The sequence below is a fragment of the Falco naumanni genome, chromosome Z (genome assembly GCF_017639655.2).
Source record: "Falco naumanni isolate bFalNau1 chromosome Z, bFalNau1.pat, whole genome shotgun sequence".
Lineage (NCBI taxonomy): Eukaryota > Metazoa > Chordata > Aves > Falconiformes > Falconidae > Falco > Falco naumanni.
In genome coordinates, this window is record NC_054080.1 from 84,948,307 (window position 1) to 84,963,747 (window position 15,441).

At 38.3% G+C, this 15,441-nt stretch overlaps 1 protein-coding gene across 1 annotated transcript in view; it reads right to left on the reverse strand.

Moving 5' to 3' along the window:
• MBD2 (methyl-CpG binding domain protein 2) overlaps nt 1–15,441 on the reverse strand; it is a 40,511-nt gene that overhangs the window by 10,487 nt on the left and 14,583 nt on the right. Inside the window, exons 3-4 of the mRNA XM_040579280.1 lie at nt 10,294–10,431; nt 68–158 (exon numbers count right to left, since the gene is read on the reverse strand). Coding sequence (XP_040435214.1) covers nt 68–158; nt 10,294–10,431 — 229 coding nt within the window. The remainder of the gene's footprint in view (nt 1–67; nt 159–10,293; nt 10,432–15,441) is intronic.

Here is a 15,441-nt window from a genome sequence, read left to right on the forward strand (position 1 = left end):
ACTCCATCCTTTTTAAGCACAAACGGCTTTGTGGATCTGAAGCAACAGCAGCAAGTGACCACAATACCTTGAAGACCTTTTGGTAGCTCCATGGATTTTATGATTTGTTCACTGACGTCCGACGCACTGAGGCCTTGTAGCCTCTTCTCCCAGAAAAGCTGAAAAAGAGAAAGCAAGACTGCTCAAGAGAAATAATTAGAATAATAATAATAATAATAAAAAAAAGCAAACAATTAAATCAGCTCATGGAAATAAATAGCATTCGAACAATAGAAGACAGTGCCTAGCTGCTTACAAAACAAGCAACCTGGCAGTCACGTAAGCTACCAGAAAGGTAATATCCTATCTGCTGATGGAGTTTCGGCCATGGGGAACCTGCTTGTACAGAATTATGCAGCGTGTGTTGAGAGCCTGGAGACAGCTCTGCACGCCGGAGCAGTCCAGCTGCACCAACACCAACGCCGGTCAGCAGCTACGCCACTTCAGACCTACACCGGCCTGATGACCTGGCCCTTCCTGACGCTGCACAGATCTCTTCACTTATCTGGAAATAGAATCAAATCTTTCCACTTTTTGTAAGATACGTGAATTAAATTCACATTCGTCTTACTTTTTATTGCTTTGTTTATTAGCTAGGAATACGCTTCCATTTCTCACACAAACCTTTTTCTTGACCTAAGAGATTTTTGTCCAGTGATACAGATTTCCCTGCCCACTCCTATCTTACTGGTCTGAAGATTCATCCTGAAGTTCTGGGCTGGAGATTAGCCACACCTGCTTTTTAAAATGGCCTTTCTATTTAACAAGATAGTGATGAAAGCTAGTTAAAAAGTTGATTTCCATTCCATGGGAAGCTACCTTGAACAAAAAAATCTTAGTAAGAAGGTAAGCAAGATCGTAGCTCTGCAATTTCCTGTGGAAAGGGCATTCAGAAATAGTTTGATTTTTCTGCACTTTTTCTTATTTTTCTGGGGAAGAAAAAAAATACCCGTTTCTTTTCATGGCTGCAAAATCTGAGACATAAAACTAGACAGGCAGTTAACTCTCATTCCTAGGAAATTCTTTGTGGAAGCTGTGTAACCAGAAGCTGTAGTTTAAGAGGAGGCTTTTGAATGTCACACCCTGCTCTAAAACCCGAAGTGAAACCACTAGCACATCTTTCACCTTCTGTGGAACCTATAGTGCCAGTCACACAACATCATAACTGTATCACTGTACATCAGTGATTCTTATTCAGAAAAAAATCACATTTTTTCAGTTACAGAGGTAGTAAAGGCAAAGAAAAACACAACAAAGAACATCTACCTTAGCATTAAAAGCATACTACTGACTGAAAATAAAACGTGCAGTTACGCTAAGAAAAATGCAATACTCTCCACGACATGTCCGTACAGCTTCATAAATCAGTTGAATGACACTTGTGTTGCCTGAAGATTAGTATGTCATTTTATAGAGATCTAGTTATTTAAGCATTCCTCTCTGGACAACAGGACGCATTTATAATGGAGTTTAGATCCAAGTGGTTTAAAAAGCCCACACAGGTTCACCTAAGTAAGCTCTTCAACTCTTCTACAAACTCTGACTACATTTCACACCCTCTTGAGATCTCCGTGATTTGACAGCTTTTTGAAAATACCTGTTGCTACTTGCATCTCATTTTACTAGAGCCACTTAAACTTCAAATGCTTCCTGTAAACTGACTCCTCAGTCTTAACTAGTATTAATTTTCAACGTTCCAACCCAGTTTGAGCTACATTGTTAGCTGAGTATCAAGGAACCTCCGTTACCTTGTTGAATGTTAAATATTTAGTACCTCCAGCCATTCCCTCCTGCTGTTTACCACTATTGCTAAGCCCCCACCCCAAGAAAGCACTCAAGGTGTCTTACAGTTGCCCTTACAGCTCCATGGATAAAGTGGCAGTGCCTTAAAGCTGTCTAGAAGGCTAAAGAAATCCTTTGTTACAGAGGCAAAACCAGCAACTCGCTAGCCGAACTCTAAAAGCAGTATCAGGATTCAGATAAATGAAGTCAAAGTAAGATCCTATCAATTCAGTATTTTGTCACTGGGTTAGCTTCCCATCTTGACAAAGTCTCTAGAAAGCTTACTTATGTTTTCCACTGTTCAAAGAATTCACCCTGCATTCTCCTTTCCTTCTGCGTTTCATCAACTTTTAGAGATAAGCAAAAGGCCCACCAACCCCAAATGCAAGCCATGTTTTTATATGCTACAGGTAAACATAAGAACAGGTCTGTTCATTTGGGATAAAATGAACTGGTCTACAGCAGCAAATGCATCACCAAATACAATCAAACATTACTGGGGTTTGATTCTTCAGGTCCCTACTGGGACACATGGCAGAGGGACAAGGAATCAGGAGAACGGTTTGGTCATAGAGGGTGTATTAGGAATGCAGATCCCCGTGTGGGAGAGAGGGCCTGAAGAAGGACAACCAGCGCATATGAAAGCTTAGAAGATTTGGGAAGTGTAGTGCAGTATTGATTGGGTGTAGCTTCCAAGACCAGGACTCGCTCAGCTCTTTAAGCACTGAATGCTAAGGCAGGGAAAAGTCTGTACAACTAGCAACACCTCAGATGACTTTTGAGGTCAGCGTCAGGTAGAAGAAAGCACCTGGCACTTTGACACACTTGTTGAAACAAGATTGAAGAAAAGCATTTTCCTAGCACAAAGCTTCCAGCACCATTATGTATAATTATTTGCAAATCAAAATGATTGTGCTTCAAATTCTCATCTCCCCAGATCGCCACCAAGACTGCACACGTCACTCCTACTAATTTTCTGCCCAGAAATGAACTGCATTCCTAGAATTTTATTATGAAATTTGTTTTCCAACCCTCTCTGGGTTCTTCTTACAAGTTCTCTCTGAAGCCCTGTGTCTTTTCTTGGATTTTACTGAAGATTCTGAGCTGGACCAGATCTGGACAAGTATTTCCCTATCAGCTGCGCCAGGAATAGCTATTAAGGGACGGAGACTACTAAATATAAATTCAGACACAGCTTTTCTGTTACTTCACTTACATGATGAAGATGCAACCTTTCCACAGCAGCAGAAGTAACTGAAATAGATCATGCAAGTGTTGATGTGCAGAGTATCTCCTCTGAGGTACAGCCCTAAACATAGCTTTTACATCATTTAACTTACAACTCTCTCATCATTAGTGAGACAGGGAATAGAAAAAGAGAAAATAAAGCTCGGGTTCAAAGCTTAGCTATGTGCCCAGCTAAGCAGAGAAACAGGCTCCTAAATTAGGAGCAATTCATACAAAGCCCATCTAGTTTGGTTGCATCAGCAGCCATAGAGCGTGGCTGGACTTTGTAAACAAGGAACAGCCCCTCACACAACGCAAGCGCCTGCAGATACAGCCAGCCAAACTCAACAAATGACTGCCAGCCACAGAGGCCACCTTCTGCATAATAACCTTACAGCATCTCACCATCAGAGGTTTCCTCGTAAAATGGACTGAGCTCTCCAGCCTGTGCTTTTCTCAGCTTGAAGATGCACCGGTACAGCCAGAAAAGCAAGATACATGCCTCCAGGAAAGAAGCATTAGCAGACATGAGACCCTGTTATTCAGTGATGAGAATCCTGATGGAACCAGCAGAGGAAGGAATGGGAGAAGAACTGGATTTCAAGACTTGTCATTGTTTTGATGTGGTATTTCACTACTAATGCAAAATGAATATTCGTTCTGACGATTCATCATTCAGTTATGGGTATTCATCGTGCTGGACGATGAAAAATGGCTTTATTTCACTTTTGCTTGAAGCAGTGGTTAAGGAACACACATCAAAAAGAAACTACAGCCCAGGTCCTTCATTTACTAATGTTTGGAGCATTCTAGATTAAGAAAGACCCATCAGCCAAGTGCTCCATTTCCTAGGAAATTAATCAATGTGTATTATGCCAAAAGTGACCTCTTATACAATAATCTCCTGCTGAGCAAGAAACGTATCCCTTATCTCTCAAACTTACTCTCCGAAGGGCAAGCCTGGTTTTTTCCTGTGACAAGGAGGCCTCATAGGAATGCAATGCCAAGGTCCCCAGGGTGTAGCAGAATTTTCACTTCCTTGTTCTGAAACTCCATAATGGCAGAGCTGTACTACAGCTGTGCTTCTGAGGTTCTTTGTTTGGAGAATTATAAAATATTGCTTCCTCCATAATTGTTTCTTGTCCAAAAAAAGCTATTTGTGACTAATGGTGAACTATAATCTAACCCATAATCTCTGCAAAACCACAATCTCCTAAGCAACTATTATTTCTCATTCAGACAACAAAGAAATGATAGATTAGCCTTTCTATTGCAAGAACCACCATTACAAACATCTTATGAGCTGCTCCTTTTCCTTAGATAAATAAAAGTCTCTTTGCAGTTGCTCAAGGAAGCCTACAGGAAATTTTTGCTAGAAAGAAATCCATTCCAATTCTATTATTTTTAAAAGAAAAGCATATGTGTTCTTAACATTCAAACATTCCTGGAGGGTTTCTACATAAATCAAACAAGAACCTCAAATTTCTTCTGCCATTTACTATTTAGAGAGTATTGAAAATACTGTAGATGTCAACAGACTGATGTACTTGACTGAACACACAGAAGAAAGGACAATGATTCTAGTGTTGGTGAGTTCACAGATTTGTTTACCGAGGTGGTTTCTTCTATTTAGACAGCTACAGATATCCACTCTTAACTTGAAGCAGCAGTCAGAAAAAGCTACCATTTAATTCAGAAGTAGGATGGACACAGCAAGTTTAGCAGCACAGCCACAGCTCCAGGAGCTGCCTTGGCATCTTCCTAGCTCTCTGCAACCACGTGTATTTCCATGCTGCTCGCACATGCGTTATAAACTGGTCTGCAAGCTGATGAAAAGTTAGTCATGTCTACACAAAACACAGTCAAAATACCTATACTGTACTGCAGACACAGCCAGCCTGCAATTTTGTAAAGTTTTAAAATGTGTTTTAAAGGCTAAGTGAGACCAGAATGCCAGTTAACGTTTGGGAAACTGCTCAAATGAATGACATTGCAGGCAGTTAAGAAAGGAGATATGATTAAAGAGAGGTCCTTTCAAATTCTCCATGAAAGAATTTAAAAGGAATGAGAATTTCTGCGGAAAACCAGAAAACTTCTTTCCTCTTTATATCCAGTTGCTGAGCTGCTCAGCTCTGCAGCATCCATAATAGCCAATCAAAATTTCAGTGTTCCCTTAGCTGCCTGGGAGAGGGAGATGAAACTTAATCCCATTGGGTTGCTTCCATCCCTCTTTTTAATAATTCTAATAGATATTAACCAAGAAGCTTAAGTTTTCCAACCCTATTTGAATTCTAGATTCTAATCCTTTAAGTTGATCCACAGGAAATAAAATCACATCTATTTGACAAAACACAAAGTGCTAAGAACTAAATACGCCTTTCTTGTTAAGAACTGTTCACAAGAAGACATACATAAAATGACATCCTGCAATTTTTCTCATAAAGTAGGCTTTTTAGACTGCATATATACTATGAAATGACTATGGTCAGATTTAATTTGTCATATATAATCCTATTCAATAACCCACTACAATACAAGCCACTGCAAATATATATGACGGTAAGTTTATAAAAGAGACTTTCAAATCAATTTTAAAGAGTCCTTCTGGCCTACAGATAGATGATACTATAAGTAAATATATCAGCTGTATCCTAATGCATTTTAAAAAAGAAAATACCCTCAGATTTATCCTAAGGTGGTTTTTAAAGGTGGTTGTCTGTCACAGAACTAGAGGAAATGGATCACATAATACTGACTATCTGATTTTCTCAAAATGAGCTTTGAAGGGAAGGATGTCCTTTTAAACACTTGAGGTATGTTTGTGGGGTGTTTTTAGGCAAATGGATCAAAGATACTGAGGTCAGTGCTTTGAAAATTCACCCGTTTACCAGATTACCACTCACATAAACGTCAGTTTTACTAGTATGGTTTCAAATATCCCTGCCACCACAACCAACAGTGTAAACCAGATTTAACTAGTGATCAGTGGGTCCTCAGGAGTCAGAGCTCTCCCAAAGCAGTGTCTCAGGTACTACACATTTGGGGCATGGGGGAAAATGAATGAGTCTTGTATTTACCCTGGAAAAAGATCAATCAGTGTGGAACAGTGTGAACCAAGAAGCTCTAACAGACGAAGAAGAGGGTAAGTGCTCTACATAGGACACAGGGACCTGGACCCTCTGCAGGCACCGCATGAGTGGGGGTACAAAGGGCAGTGATCCATAAGAAAGTCTGATTTGCAGCACCATCCAATTTCATCCAGTCAGATACTGTCAAGAACACTTGACAGGCAAGTAACTCAAGTTTAAGTGATTACATAAAAGATTTACTGCTTATAATAGTTTCTGGACTTCCACTGCTTCATATTCACCCACTTCACACTTGAGGAATACTCAAATCCAGATGCACAAGTGGAGCATTAACGTGCCCTGAAGAACTGCTACATCTAGTGGCCTTTTTGTGAAATAGGAAGGAAGGAGAAAACAATCTGATTTTAAGACAGTACTCAACACGACCTAAGAGGAAGATGACAGATATAGTTACATGACTTATAAGTCATCATTAAATCCAGTTTCATTTTCAGCAATGCTAATCTGACTTTTAAAATGTAAACCATCGCCCTTAAATTCATCAAGAATGTATCATGTCTTATCGAAATCTTATATACAGTGGAGAGGAGGCTGAAACAGAGGAGTTTGTTGGGTTTCGGTTGCTTTTTTTTTTTTTTTTCCTTTCTTTGCAGGGCTCACTACCAATCTTTCAGTATTCCTTTTCTTACACTGGTTTATCAAAACTTTTTTATCAAAATATTTTGTGCATGTTGATACTTCAAAAAGAGATGTTAAAGCACTCGGAAGAAAACAGCAATTGAGGCTATTAGATTTGCTATTTAGGAACTTACAGATACTCCTAACATTTGATTAGGCAGGAAGACTTTGTGAAATCTCAGTGGATTGACCGGTGCTGGTATTTGAACAAAAGTCACACAGAGGAAGAAGGCTGATAGTGAAGAGAAGTCTAGTGAGTACCACTTGACTCTTCAGAGCATGCATGCATACACTCACAGCTCAAGTTCTGACACAGCCTACTTCCAGGATTCGCAGAACATTTCCATTTTTTCTTGGGTAAATTTCTCCACTCTGATTGATAACCAGTAACCTACAAAACCTTTAAGAATGGCTTTGAAAGCTTTAAGATGCTGTCTTGCAGAACTGTTGCTTTAAAAAGGCCTGGACAACTTCATGACGCTTCTTGTGTGCCAACTAGCATGCTGGATATACGGAACCAGCAGCTGCCACAACAACCTGTTGCTTTGAATGACAGATTTACCTATACAAAGACCATAAGCAAGCTGTGATTAGTTTGTCTTTCCAAGAACTCCAGCATGGTTTACTGCTTAAAGAAGAGCTGCTGCCAAATATGTTCCCTGCCAACACCAACAGGCATGTCTTCTCACTCTCAGGTCATGAAAAAAACTACTGACTGCCAAAGGAACTACAGTACTCATTTATTTTGATCTTCACAGAAGCAGGCAGGCCAAAGAGAATTTTCAGGGAATTCTGGTTAGACTGTCTTTTGAAGAGGGAGATACAATAGATATAGCAGATAAAGCTTTCAGAGATGGATATCTACAGAAGCAAGAATCCCTTACGGGATCTGGGCCAAGGATTGAAGAAAATAGGGAGGAATAACACTGGAAGGAAGTGGTAACTGAGTAAGCTTTATATACAAATAGACCATGTAGTCGGTGTTTCAGCACTCAAATATCCAACCCTGATATATTTACAGTCTGTGTTTGGAAAAGTTTGCACACCTGAGTATGAGAGAAGGAGAAGACAGTGTCACACGTAGGGGTTATTTATGTAAGCAAAACAGAGGCTTTATCTGGAGGGGAAAAGAATTCAAATACATTTGCAAGGTCGCATTTGTCCAACAGTTGTATCTCAAGCGACAGGTGCTCCACATGGTGCAGACTTTATTAAGAAAAAAGTTATCCAGCAACTTCTGTCCTCACCCTGGCTTCTCTACTTTATCTCAATAGATCCTATCAAGAAAAAAAATCACTGCTTTTTGAAAACCGAGCAAAGATCGTACCTATTAATATTTACGCTCCAGCTAGCGAGTACAACATTGGAATGAACTGCATGCTATATTCAAACAATGGGCATGTGTGCACATCTATGTATGCATACATGAAGGGTGCACACGTGATCAGCATCTGCAGTTCCTCCATACTTTTGGTTATTACTAATACCAAACCAATACTGTTCATTGTATGATGGAAATCGGTGCATAAAGAAACCAACCAGATCAATGGAAATTGTTTAGGAAAGCTGTCAATTTGCTTAAGATTCTCCAGTAACTGACTGCATACTACCTACAGCAAATTGCTTTGTTCCAGATTTTTTAATGAAAACTTCACTGAAAACTCAACTCAAATTTTATGTAAAAACAAATGTAACAATCTGTTCTCTCCTTTCCCAAATCTCCCACCTATGTCAATCATCACTATGCAGAATGATGACAAACTAGAAAACAGCGCAAGGCAGCAATCTAGCTTGAAGAAAAGCAAGAGTAAGGCACACCAAGATTTGCATTCCTATTGGATATATAAGATTAATTATTCCACAATCAGTGTGATCACAGCTAGCATTTCTTCCAAATGAAGTATGGCAATACAGAGTAAGACTATTGTTTAAAGTGTCCTCTTCCGAAGATGCACTGCTGCAAGCTTGGAGAAAGGAGTTTGATTGAAAAAGAATGCTGACACAGTGATCAGCAGACAACCATTTCTTGAAGATCTTGCTAAACTTTAATCCATTAGAACCTATCTTAAGGCAGCAAAGATTTAACTTGGGTAGGTTTGAAAATTGACTATCTGGTAAGGATTTGCAGAATAGGCTTTCTCAAAAGATAAGGGATGCATTCCCAAAGACTTCAGTCACTACGTATTTGAAGAAAAGATTCTGGAAGAAAGAAATCAGGGAGGAAATAGGCAAGCATGAAATGGTTTAGAATCCACCAAGACATAAATTGCTAAGGCATCCATTTCTCTTGCCACAAAGGTGCCATAATTTTCATACGCTTTGGTGATTATTACTGGTTCAGCAGACATGACCAAAAGGAAATTCCTGACACACAAAGTGTAGTACTTCAACAGGAAAACCCGAAGAATGTGAAGAGAATCAACAGACACATGCAATTATGCATCTTTTAGATCTGAATGTGATACACTTACATGGCCCCTGCTGAACTTCATGGGACCAACAGTGAGGTTAGCTGAGGCCTTCAAATCTTGCTAAAAGACATCTCAACAAGATGATACAATACGGCTCGAAATTTCTTCTTTTTCTTTCTCACCTGAATTTAGAGGATGCAGTCTAAATTGCTCATGTTATTTCTTACAAGAACAGCATTCAAGATGTTTGAAAGTGCAATATTAGAGACAGCTTGAGTTTCAAAAGAAATGCTGTTAAAAGTTAGTGACATATGAGTGTACAAAAATTTGAACATGCCTCTGCATTTTCTTCTCATCCCTGAACTCCTAAAACAGAATAAGGTGTTTCAATTTGATGGTAATCATGCTATGCCTCAAAAGACATAAGTCAGACTTAGAATACTTCAGTCCAATATACACTACGTTATCTACCCAATTATTCATTCATTACCTAGATTCTCATTTCTTCTCAGCTCCCTCCTCCCCATAAAATACAAAACCAAAAAAGCACTGTGTGAACAGGTGACCTGTCATTGACATAAAGAAAAGCAGCTAAAAAGGAGAATTTGTGTAAGATGAGTTGATGTTACCGTAGTTTGAATTTATAGTAGTCGTAGAGTGAAAAAGAGGTATTTAAAATACAATATTTTATTGATTTTGCGCAAAGTTCTTCTATATAAGAGATATTATGCCTTGATGAGAACTGTGTATTTTATTGAAACTTCTATTAAGAAGCTGCACCTGAACAATTTATTTTTTTTAATAATTGAAGTCCAGTTGTGACAATAGAGCACAGATCTGAATTTCAAGAGGAATGTGGTAAATAGATAAGAATGAAGTTTTGGATTAAGAAGTATGAATCTCCATATGATGTGACTGTTATTTCTGTATTTTTTGAAATACACTCCTATAAGTAACCTTCAAGATTGGAATTCTGATCTGTAATTGAAGCACAGCCAAAAACAAGCATATTTTCAGCTTGTTTCACAACTTGCTGAGCAGCAACAATGGAAATAGATGATTCTTACCTGTCGTGGCTGCTCCGTCACTCGTTGTGGATCAGATCGTACTTTGTTACTAGGATGATTGGTAACTTTGGTGACTGGTTGTTTGAAAATTGATGCAGTTTGTCTGATTGGTAAAGTTGTATTTAAGTCTGGTTTTCCCTGTTAGAAAAAAAAAAAAAAAAAGAAGAAAAAAAGAGAATTAGGAAAAATTATACATAAAAAGTACACAAACTAATGTTGGATTCACCCTCCTCTACCGAGGCTTTTTTCTGAAGTAAAGATTTCCCTTAAATGCTGCCCTTAACTACTCTTTGCAGTCCTCCATTTTAAAGAGAACAACAAAAAAAAAAAAAAAAAGTAACACTTAATGGTTCCACACTTTTCCACCTTCTTGGGAAGAATCAAACTGCTTGGAAGTTCATCTTTTGTTAAAATATAGATGTTAATTGTTCAACTGACTTAAAAGAGACAGCTTCACAATCAGATGTCAAAATGAGATCTCCAAAGCTTCATGCAAATATGTTTGTAGCTAACAGTTTATAGAGTTCCAAGTCTTAAAGGACAGCATCTTCCTACATAACCCTGGTCACAAATTTCCTAAGCAATTCCTACACCAAACAAATCCTCATTAAGTGCAGCAATTTATTCTGGAAAAAAAACCTAAAACTGTATCAACTTCAACAAACATTTTGACAAAGCTAGTTTTTATCAGGTTTGAGAACTGATGATTCCCAGGCATCTGCTATAACTTTACCAATAATATCTGGTCACACATCAAACCCTTAGGCCTTTGGAGAAACTAGTGCCTGAAACCCTCTTTGTAGCAACAACCCCAGAAGTATTTGGGGGAGGGGAATAGAATTCTCCCATAACCCCCAAAACTGATGAAGAAAGAAGATAGATCATCACCTTACACCATTCCAGCTTTTCTAAACCTGTCTCTATCCAAAAGCAGACTGCCAGTTTGAAGTGCTGTGCCCAGGAACAGCACCTCACAGCTTTTTGTTTGTAATCCCATTTCCTCCAAGTCTTGAACACATAATACCAGACTTTTCTGCTTGTGAATTTCGTCTGATATTTTCCTTAACTGAAATAAAATCTTTTCTTTTTTTTTCCCCCCAAAGGATACAAGAATGTGACTGAGAAGACATGTCACTATATTGACACCAGAGAGACACTGAAAATAAATATCCCATGATAAATACTCTCCTAATTAATGTGTACCAAAAAGCAAGTTCACTATTTTGCAGGACAGTCTTAAGCACTTCAAAACAATTCATAGCCATATCTAGTTTCTGACATAGAAAAATGGTTAAGCTTTTGCGTTTTGTAAGTTTACTGCTAGTCATTCAAAAGGAAAAGTAGTAAGTTATTATGCAGTATTTCACACCTCAGAAGTTTCATAATTGGCTGTGAGATCACAGGTCAAAAGTTACACAGTGAACACTGGTATTAGACTCCACCCATGTTAGAAGTTTTTCATTAGGATTTACTTACACTCCTAATTTTGTGAGAGAAAGCAACCACTTGATCTTAGAAATGGGCATTAAATCTCAATCTTCATATCCTCCATATATAGATTATACAATTTGGACTACACAACTTCATAAAACAGACAATGTTAAGAACCAAAGAGCACATGCTTGTTCAAAAAGCATTCATTTCTAAGATCAACACTCTGGAATTCCAGATGACAAAAGTTAGAATACTGACTATAGATATTCTGTAATGATCTGTATCAAAATTAAATTAAAAATATGGCGACAGGCTTAGGTTTGTTAAGCAGGAAGACTTCTCTTCGCTGCATCTGTTGCAGATTAAATTCTTATTTTAAAAGTACACATCCCTCTTTTAGAGCTTTGCTAAAGCAATCTGATAAGGTAGTTCCTCCACCATCAGAACACTCTGATTTTAGCATACCTCTGTAATTGCAAGGCGGATGGCTGATGAGGAAGAGATCATGAAGTCATTCTTTCTATATGTGTACAGTGCACAATCTATAAACTAGCAATAATGAGAGTATAATCTCTGCACGCCACAGAAAGTAATTTTCATCATGAAGACCATTCTATAGGCAAGCCACTTAATCCCAAAATACATCCTTACACACTACAATGGTTATTATATTGGGTGCTTCTATCCAGCTATTTGATTCATGTGCTGCGTGGGGGGACAGGCAAGGGAGAGGTCTCTTGTTACAGCCTCTCCAGGATGACACAGTGCCATTAGATCCTGCCTGGCAGAAAAAAATAAGGAATTCCTCCATGTATTTCTAAGGAATGTAATTGACAGGAAGAAACAACATAGAAACACTTCACATTTATCCAGGCACCTCAATATAATCTAAATGAAGGGACAGTTTTAAAACTTCAGGCCTCGATTTTTCATGCGGATGGCAAAGGTGGTGATTTATCAAGAGTACTATGGGTATTCTTAGGTATTCAACAGTATGACTCCATTCAGACACTCATTTATAGTTACACTATAGCATGTTGGAATCCTGGCTTAATATTGATTTACTCATCCTCTCACAAGAGCCAGAACACTTTTCCAGATCAACAGAAGAAATATTCAACAACAGACAGGTGAATTCTGAAAGAGTTCTAGAAATCTATTATTTTCAGTGGAAGCAGTTCTGATCACAGCTCTCTATTCTTACCACTCCTTTAAATCACAGAATCATTTACGTTGCAGAAGAGCTTTGAGAATAGGCCCCCTTTCCAGGTACTGCAGTTAACTCATTAAAATATAATAAGGCTAAACCAATGGAAGTTTTCCTCAGAAATTCAGACATCTATCATTTCTAGTTTATAAACTTACAGCCAGAAACTAACCAATCTCTGTGTCTTGCAACATTACGGCTTTTGAATGGGAAAAGCAGCGTATCTTCAGAGATCTCCATCCCTAACACGCTGTTGAATTTTGTTTAACTGGAACCAGGGTTTCCATGGCCAGCGCAAACAGCAACAGAGCATGAGTACTTCTGCCTCATTACACTTAACAGTTTTAACCAACCAGAGAAATTACCATGCAATCAGCACGGAAGTCCTAAAATCTTTTTATACGAAGCAAAAGCGAGAATCTAAACTTATAAGTAAATCTAGACATCAGTCTTCACCTAATGTTTCACCCAGGTAGTCCAGGTCAGCTAGAAAAATACTTGCGATACTGTGGTCATCGCTTTGCATGGTGGATACTGGTTATGGGCTCCATTTTTTTTCCTCCCTGACGATGACAATAGTAAGTCTAATGTTAGACTTTCTCATATATAATACATTTTTTCATATATAATTAAAGCATCTCTGATGAGCACAGCATCACCAACCAGAGCTAGACAGTAATCAGACATACTTCAATTTGCACAAAGTATTTTGACAATTAACTTTCCTCACACCACGTAACTTAATTCACACCAGAACCCTGACAGACCTTGCCTATCCTACAAGCTTTGCATTCCCTTATCTTGTGACATCAAGTTCAAAGAAGTATTTGTAGCTTTGAAGTCCATGGCCCCAGGGCATTCTGCACAGTAACATCAGTATAAGTGGTAAAATAGCTATTAAAACTGACAAAACCAATAATATTACAGAGCCAGCTGCCATATGGGGGTTAAATCTGGAAAAGCGAACATTTCTAGAACCAAGGTCTTAATTTCAAGTTCAGAAAAATATTTACAGGCTCCTTATGGCCAGTGATGGGACTTAAAGAGAAGTTAAAAATTAAATCCATTAAACTCAGAAAATAAAAAGGAGATTTCTTCAGGCAGTCTGAAAAATCAAGACAATTCAGCTACATTAATGATATGGCCCCCAGAATTAAAGCGAAACCCTGATGAGCTATAAACGATGCAGGAAATACAGGTTCAAGAGCTAGATGGCCCATATACTTTTTATCAGGGCTACATACTAGAAAATGGTCATCAGGATAAACTGTTTAAACAAAGAACAGAGCAATTCCTAAGTACTGTAATTATAATCTTACTACTTTCCTGTTTTATTTCCTCTCTCATCATAGTCACATCTGGGCTTTCTGATCTCATCCTATATAAACAGTCTCTCATTTGTGTCACTGAGTTTTGAACAACAAAAAACTCTAGCACAGAAACTTGCTAAGCTCACCCATCTCCGGCACCTGCAGATCTTGGGATATACAGGAAAAAAAAGCAACTGATACTCAGATAAACTTTTTCACAAGAAATCGTAAGCCAGCCACACATAAGATTTATCCGTGACAAAGGAAAAGCTTCCAGCACATCCCTACATCTTCCCTGTAACAAAGATCCCTACAACCGACACCTCTCCTGGAGAACAGAAAGTTCTTTTGAGCTTTCCACCTACACGTTTCAAATAGTCAGACAGCAATTGCTTCACTTCAGATGGCAATTAAGCTCACAATATTCAGTTTTAGGCACACTTTGGCCTTCAGAAACACAGCCGTACTGTGGGCTTCTATGCTGCTTGACTACTATCACAGAACAAAAACCTCTTCCTACTCTGGGAACTATAGTAATATACTAGCTAGCAGAAAAATCAATTCCCTGCTCATTTTTACTCAGTAGGATTATTTTATGGTCCAACAAGGATTTCCAAAAGAATTTCAGCCCACTACCTTTCCAAAGACATGTCTTTGCAGAAGCATCAACGTGCCCTGGACATAAAAACATTTTAAAAACTCAGCAGAGGATTTTCAAGCCTTTCAAATCCTTTAATCTAAGAAGTCACTTATAACCAGACAGCGTGTTTAACCAGTACTATTATGTTTTCTTTACAAAATGAAGAATTGATAAGCATATTTTTATAAGCACTGCAGTATGCTGTATCTACTGCATTCATATTCAATTGTATTCCTTATTTCACTGTCTCTTCAAAAGCACTGCAAATAAATAAAGTAACTTAATTTGCAAGTGAAATGTGAAAATGGATACACAGAAAACAATGGCAAGATTAGTATAGGTTGAAGCAAAACTCCTCCTGCAGCTTTACCATAAATAAACCTATCAAACATATACCTTTATTGCCAATACTGAACGGTCAGTATGAACGCGCAGTGCTAAGATTGGAGAGAAGTATTTTGCTGGAAGAGTATTTCCGTGTCATTAACACTGCTGTACATTTAACATCACAAAATGGAAAGCATTCATTAGCATATATTATCCACAGTTCCACTTGA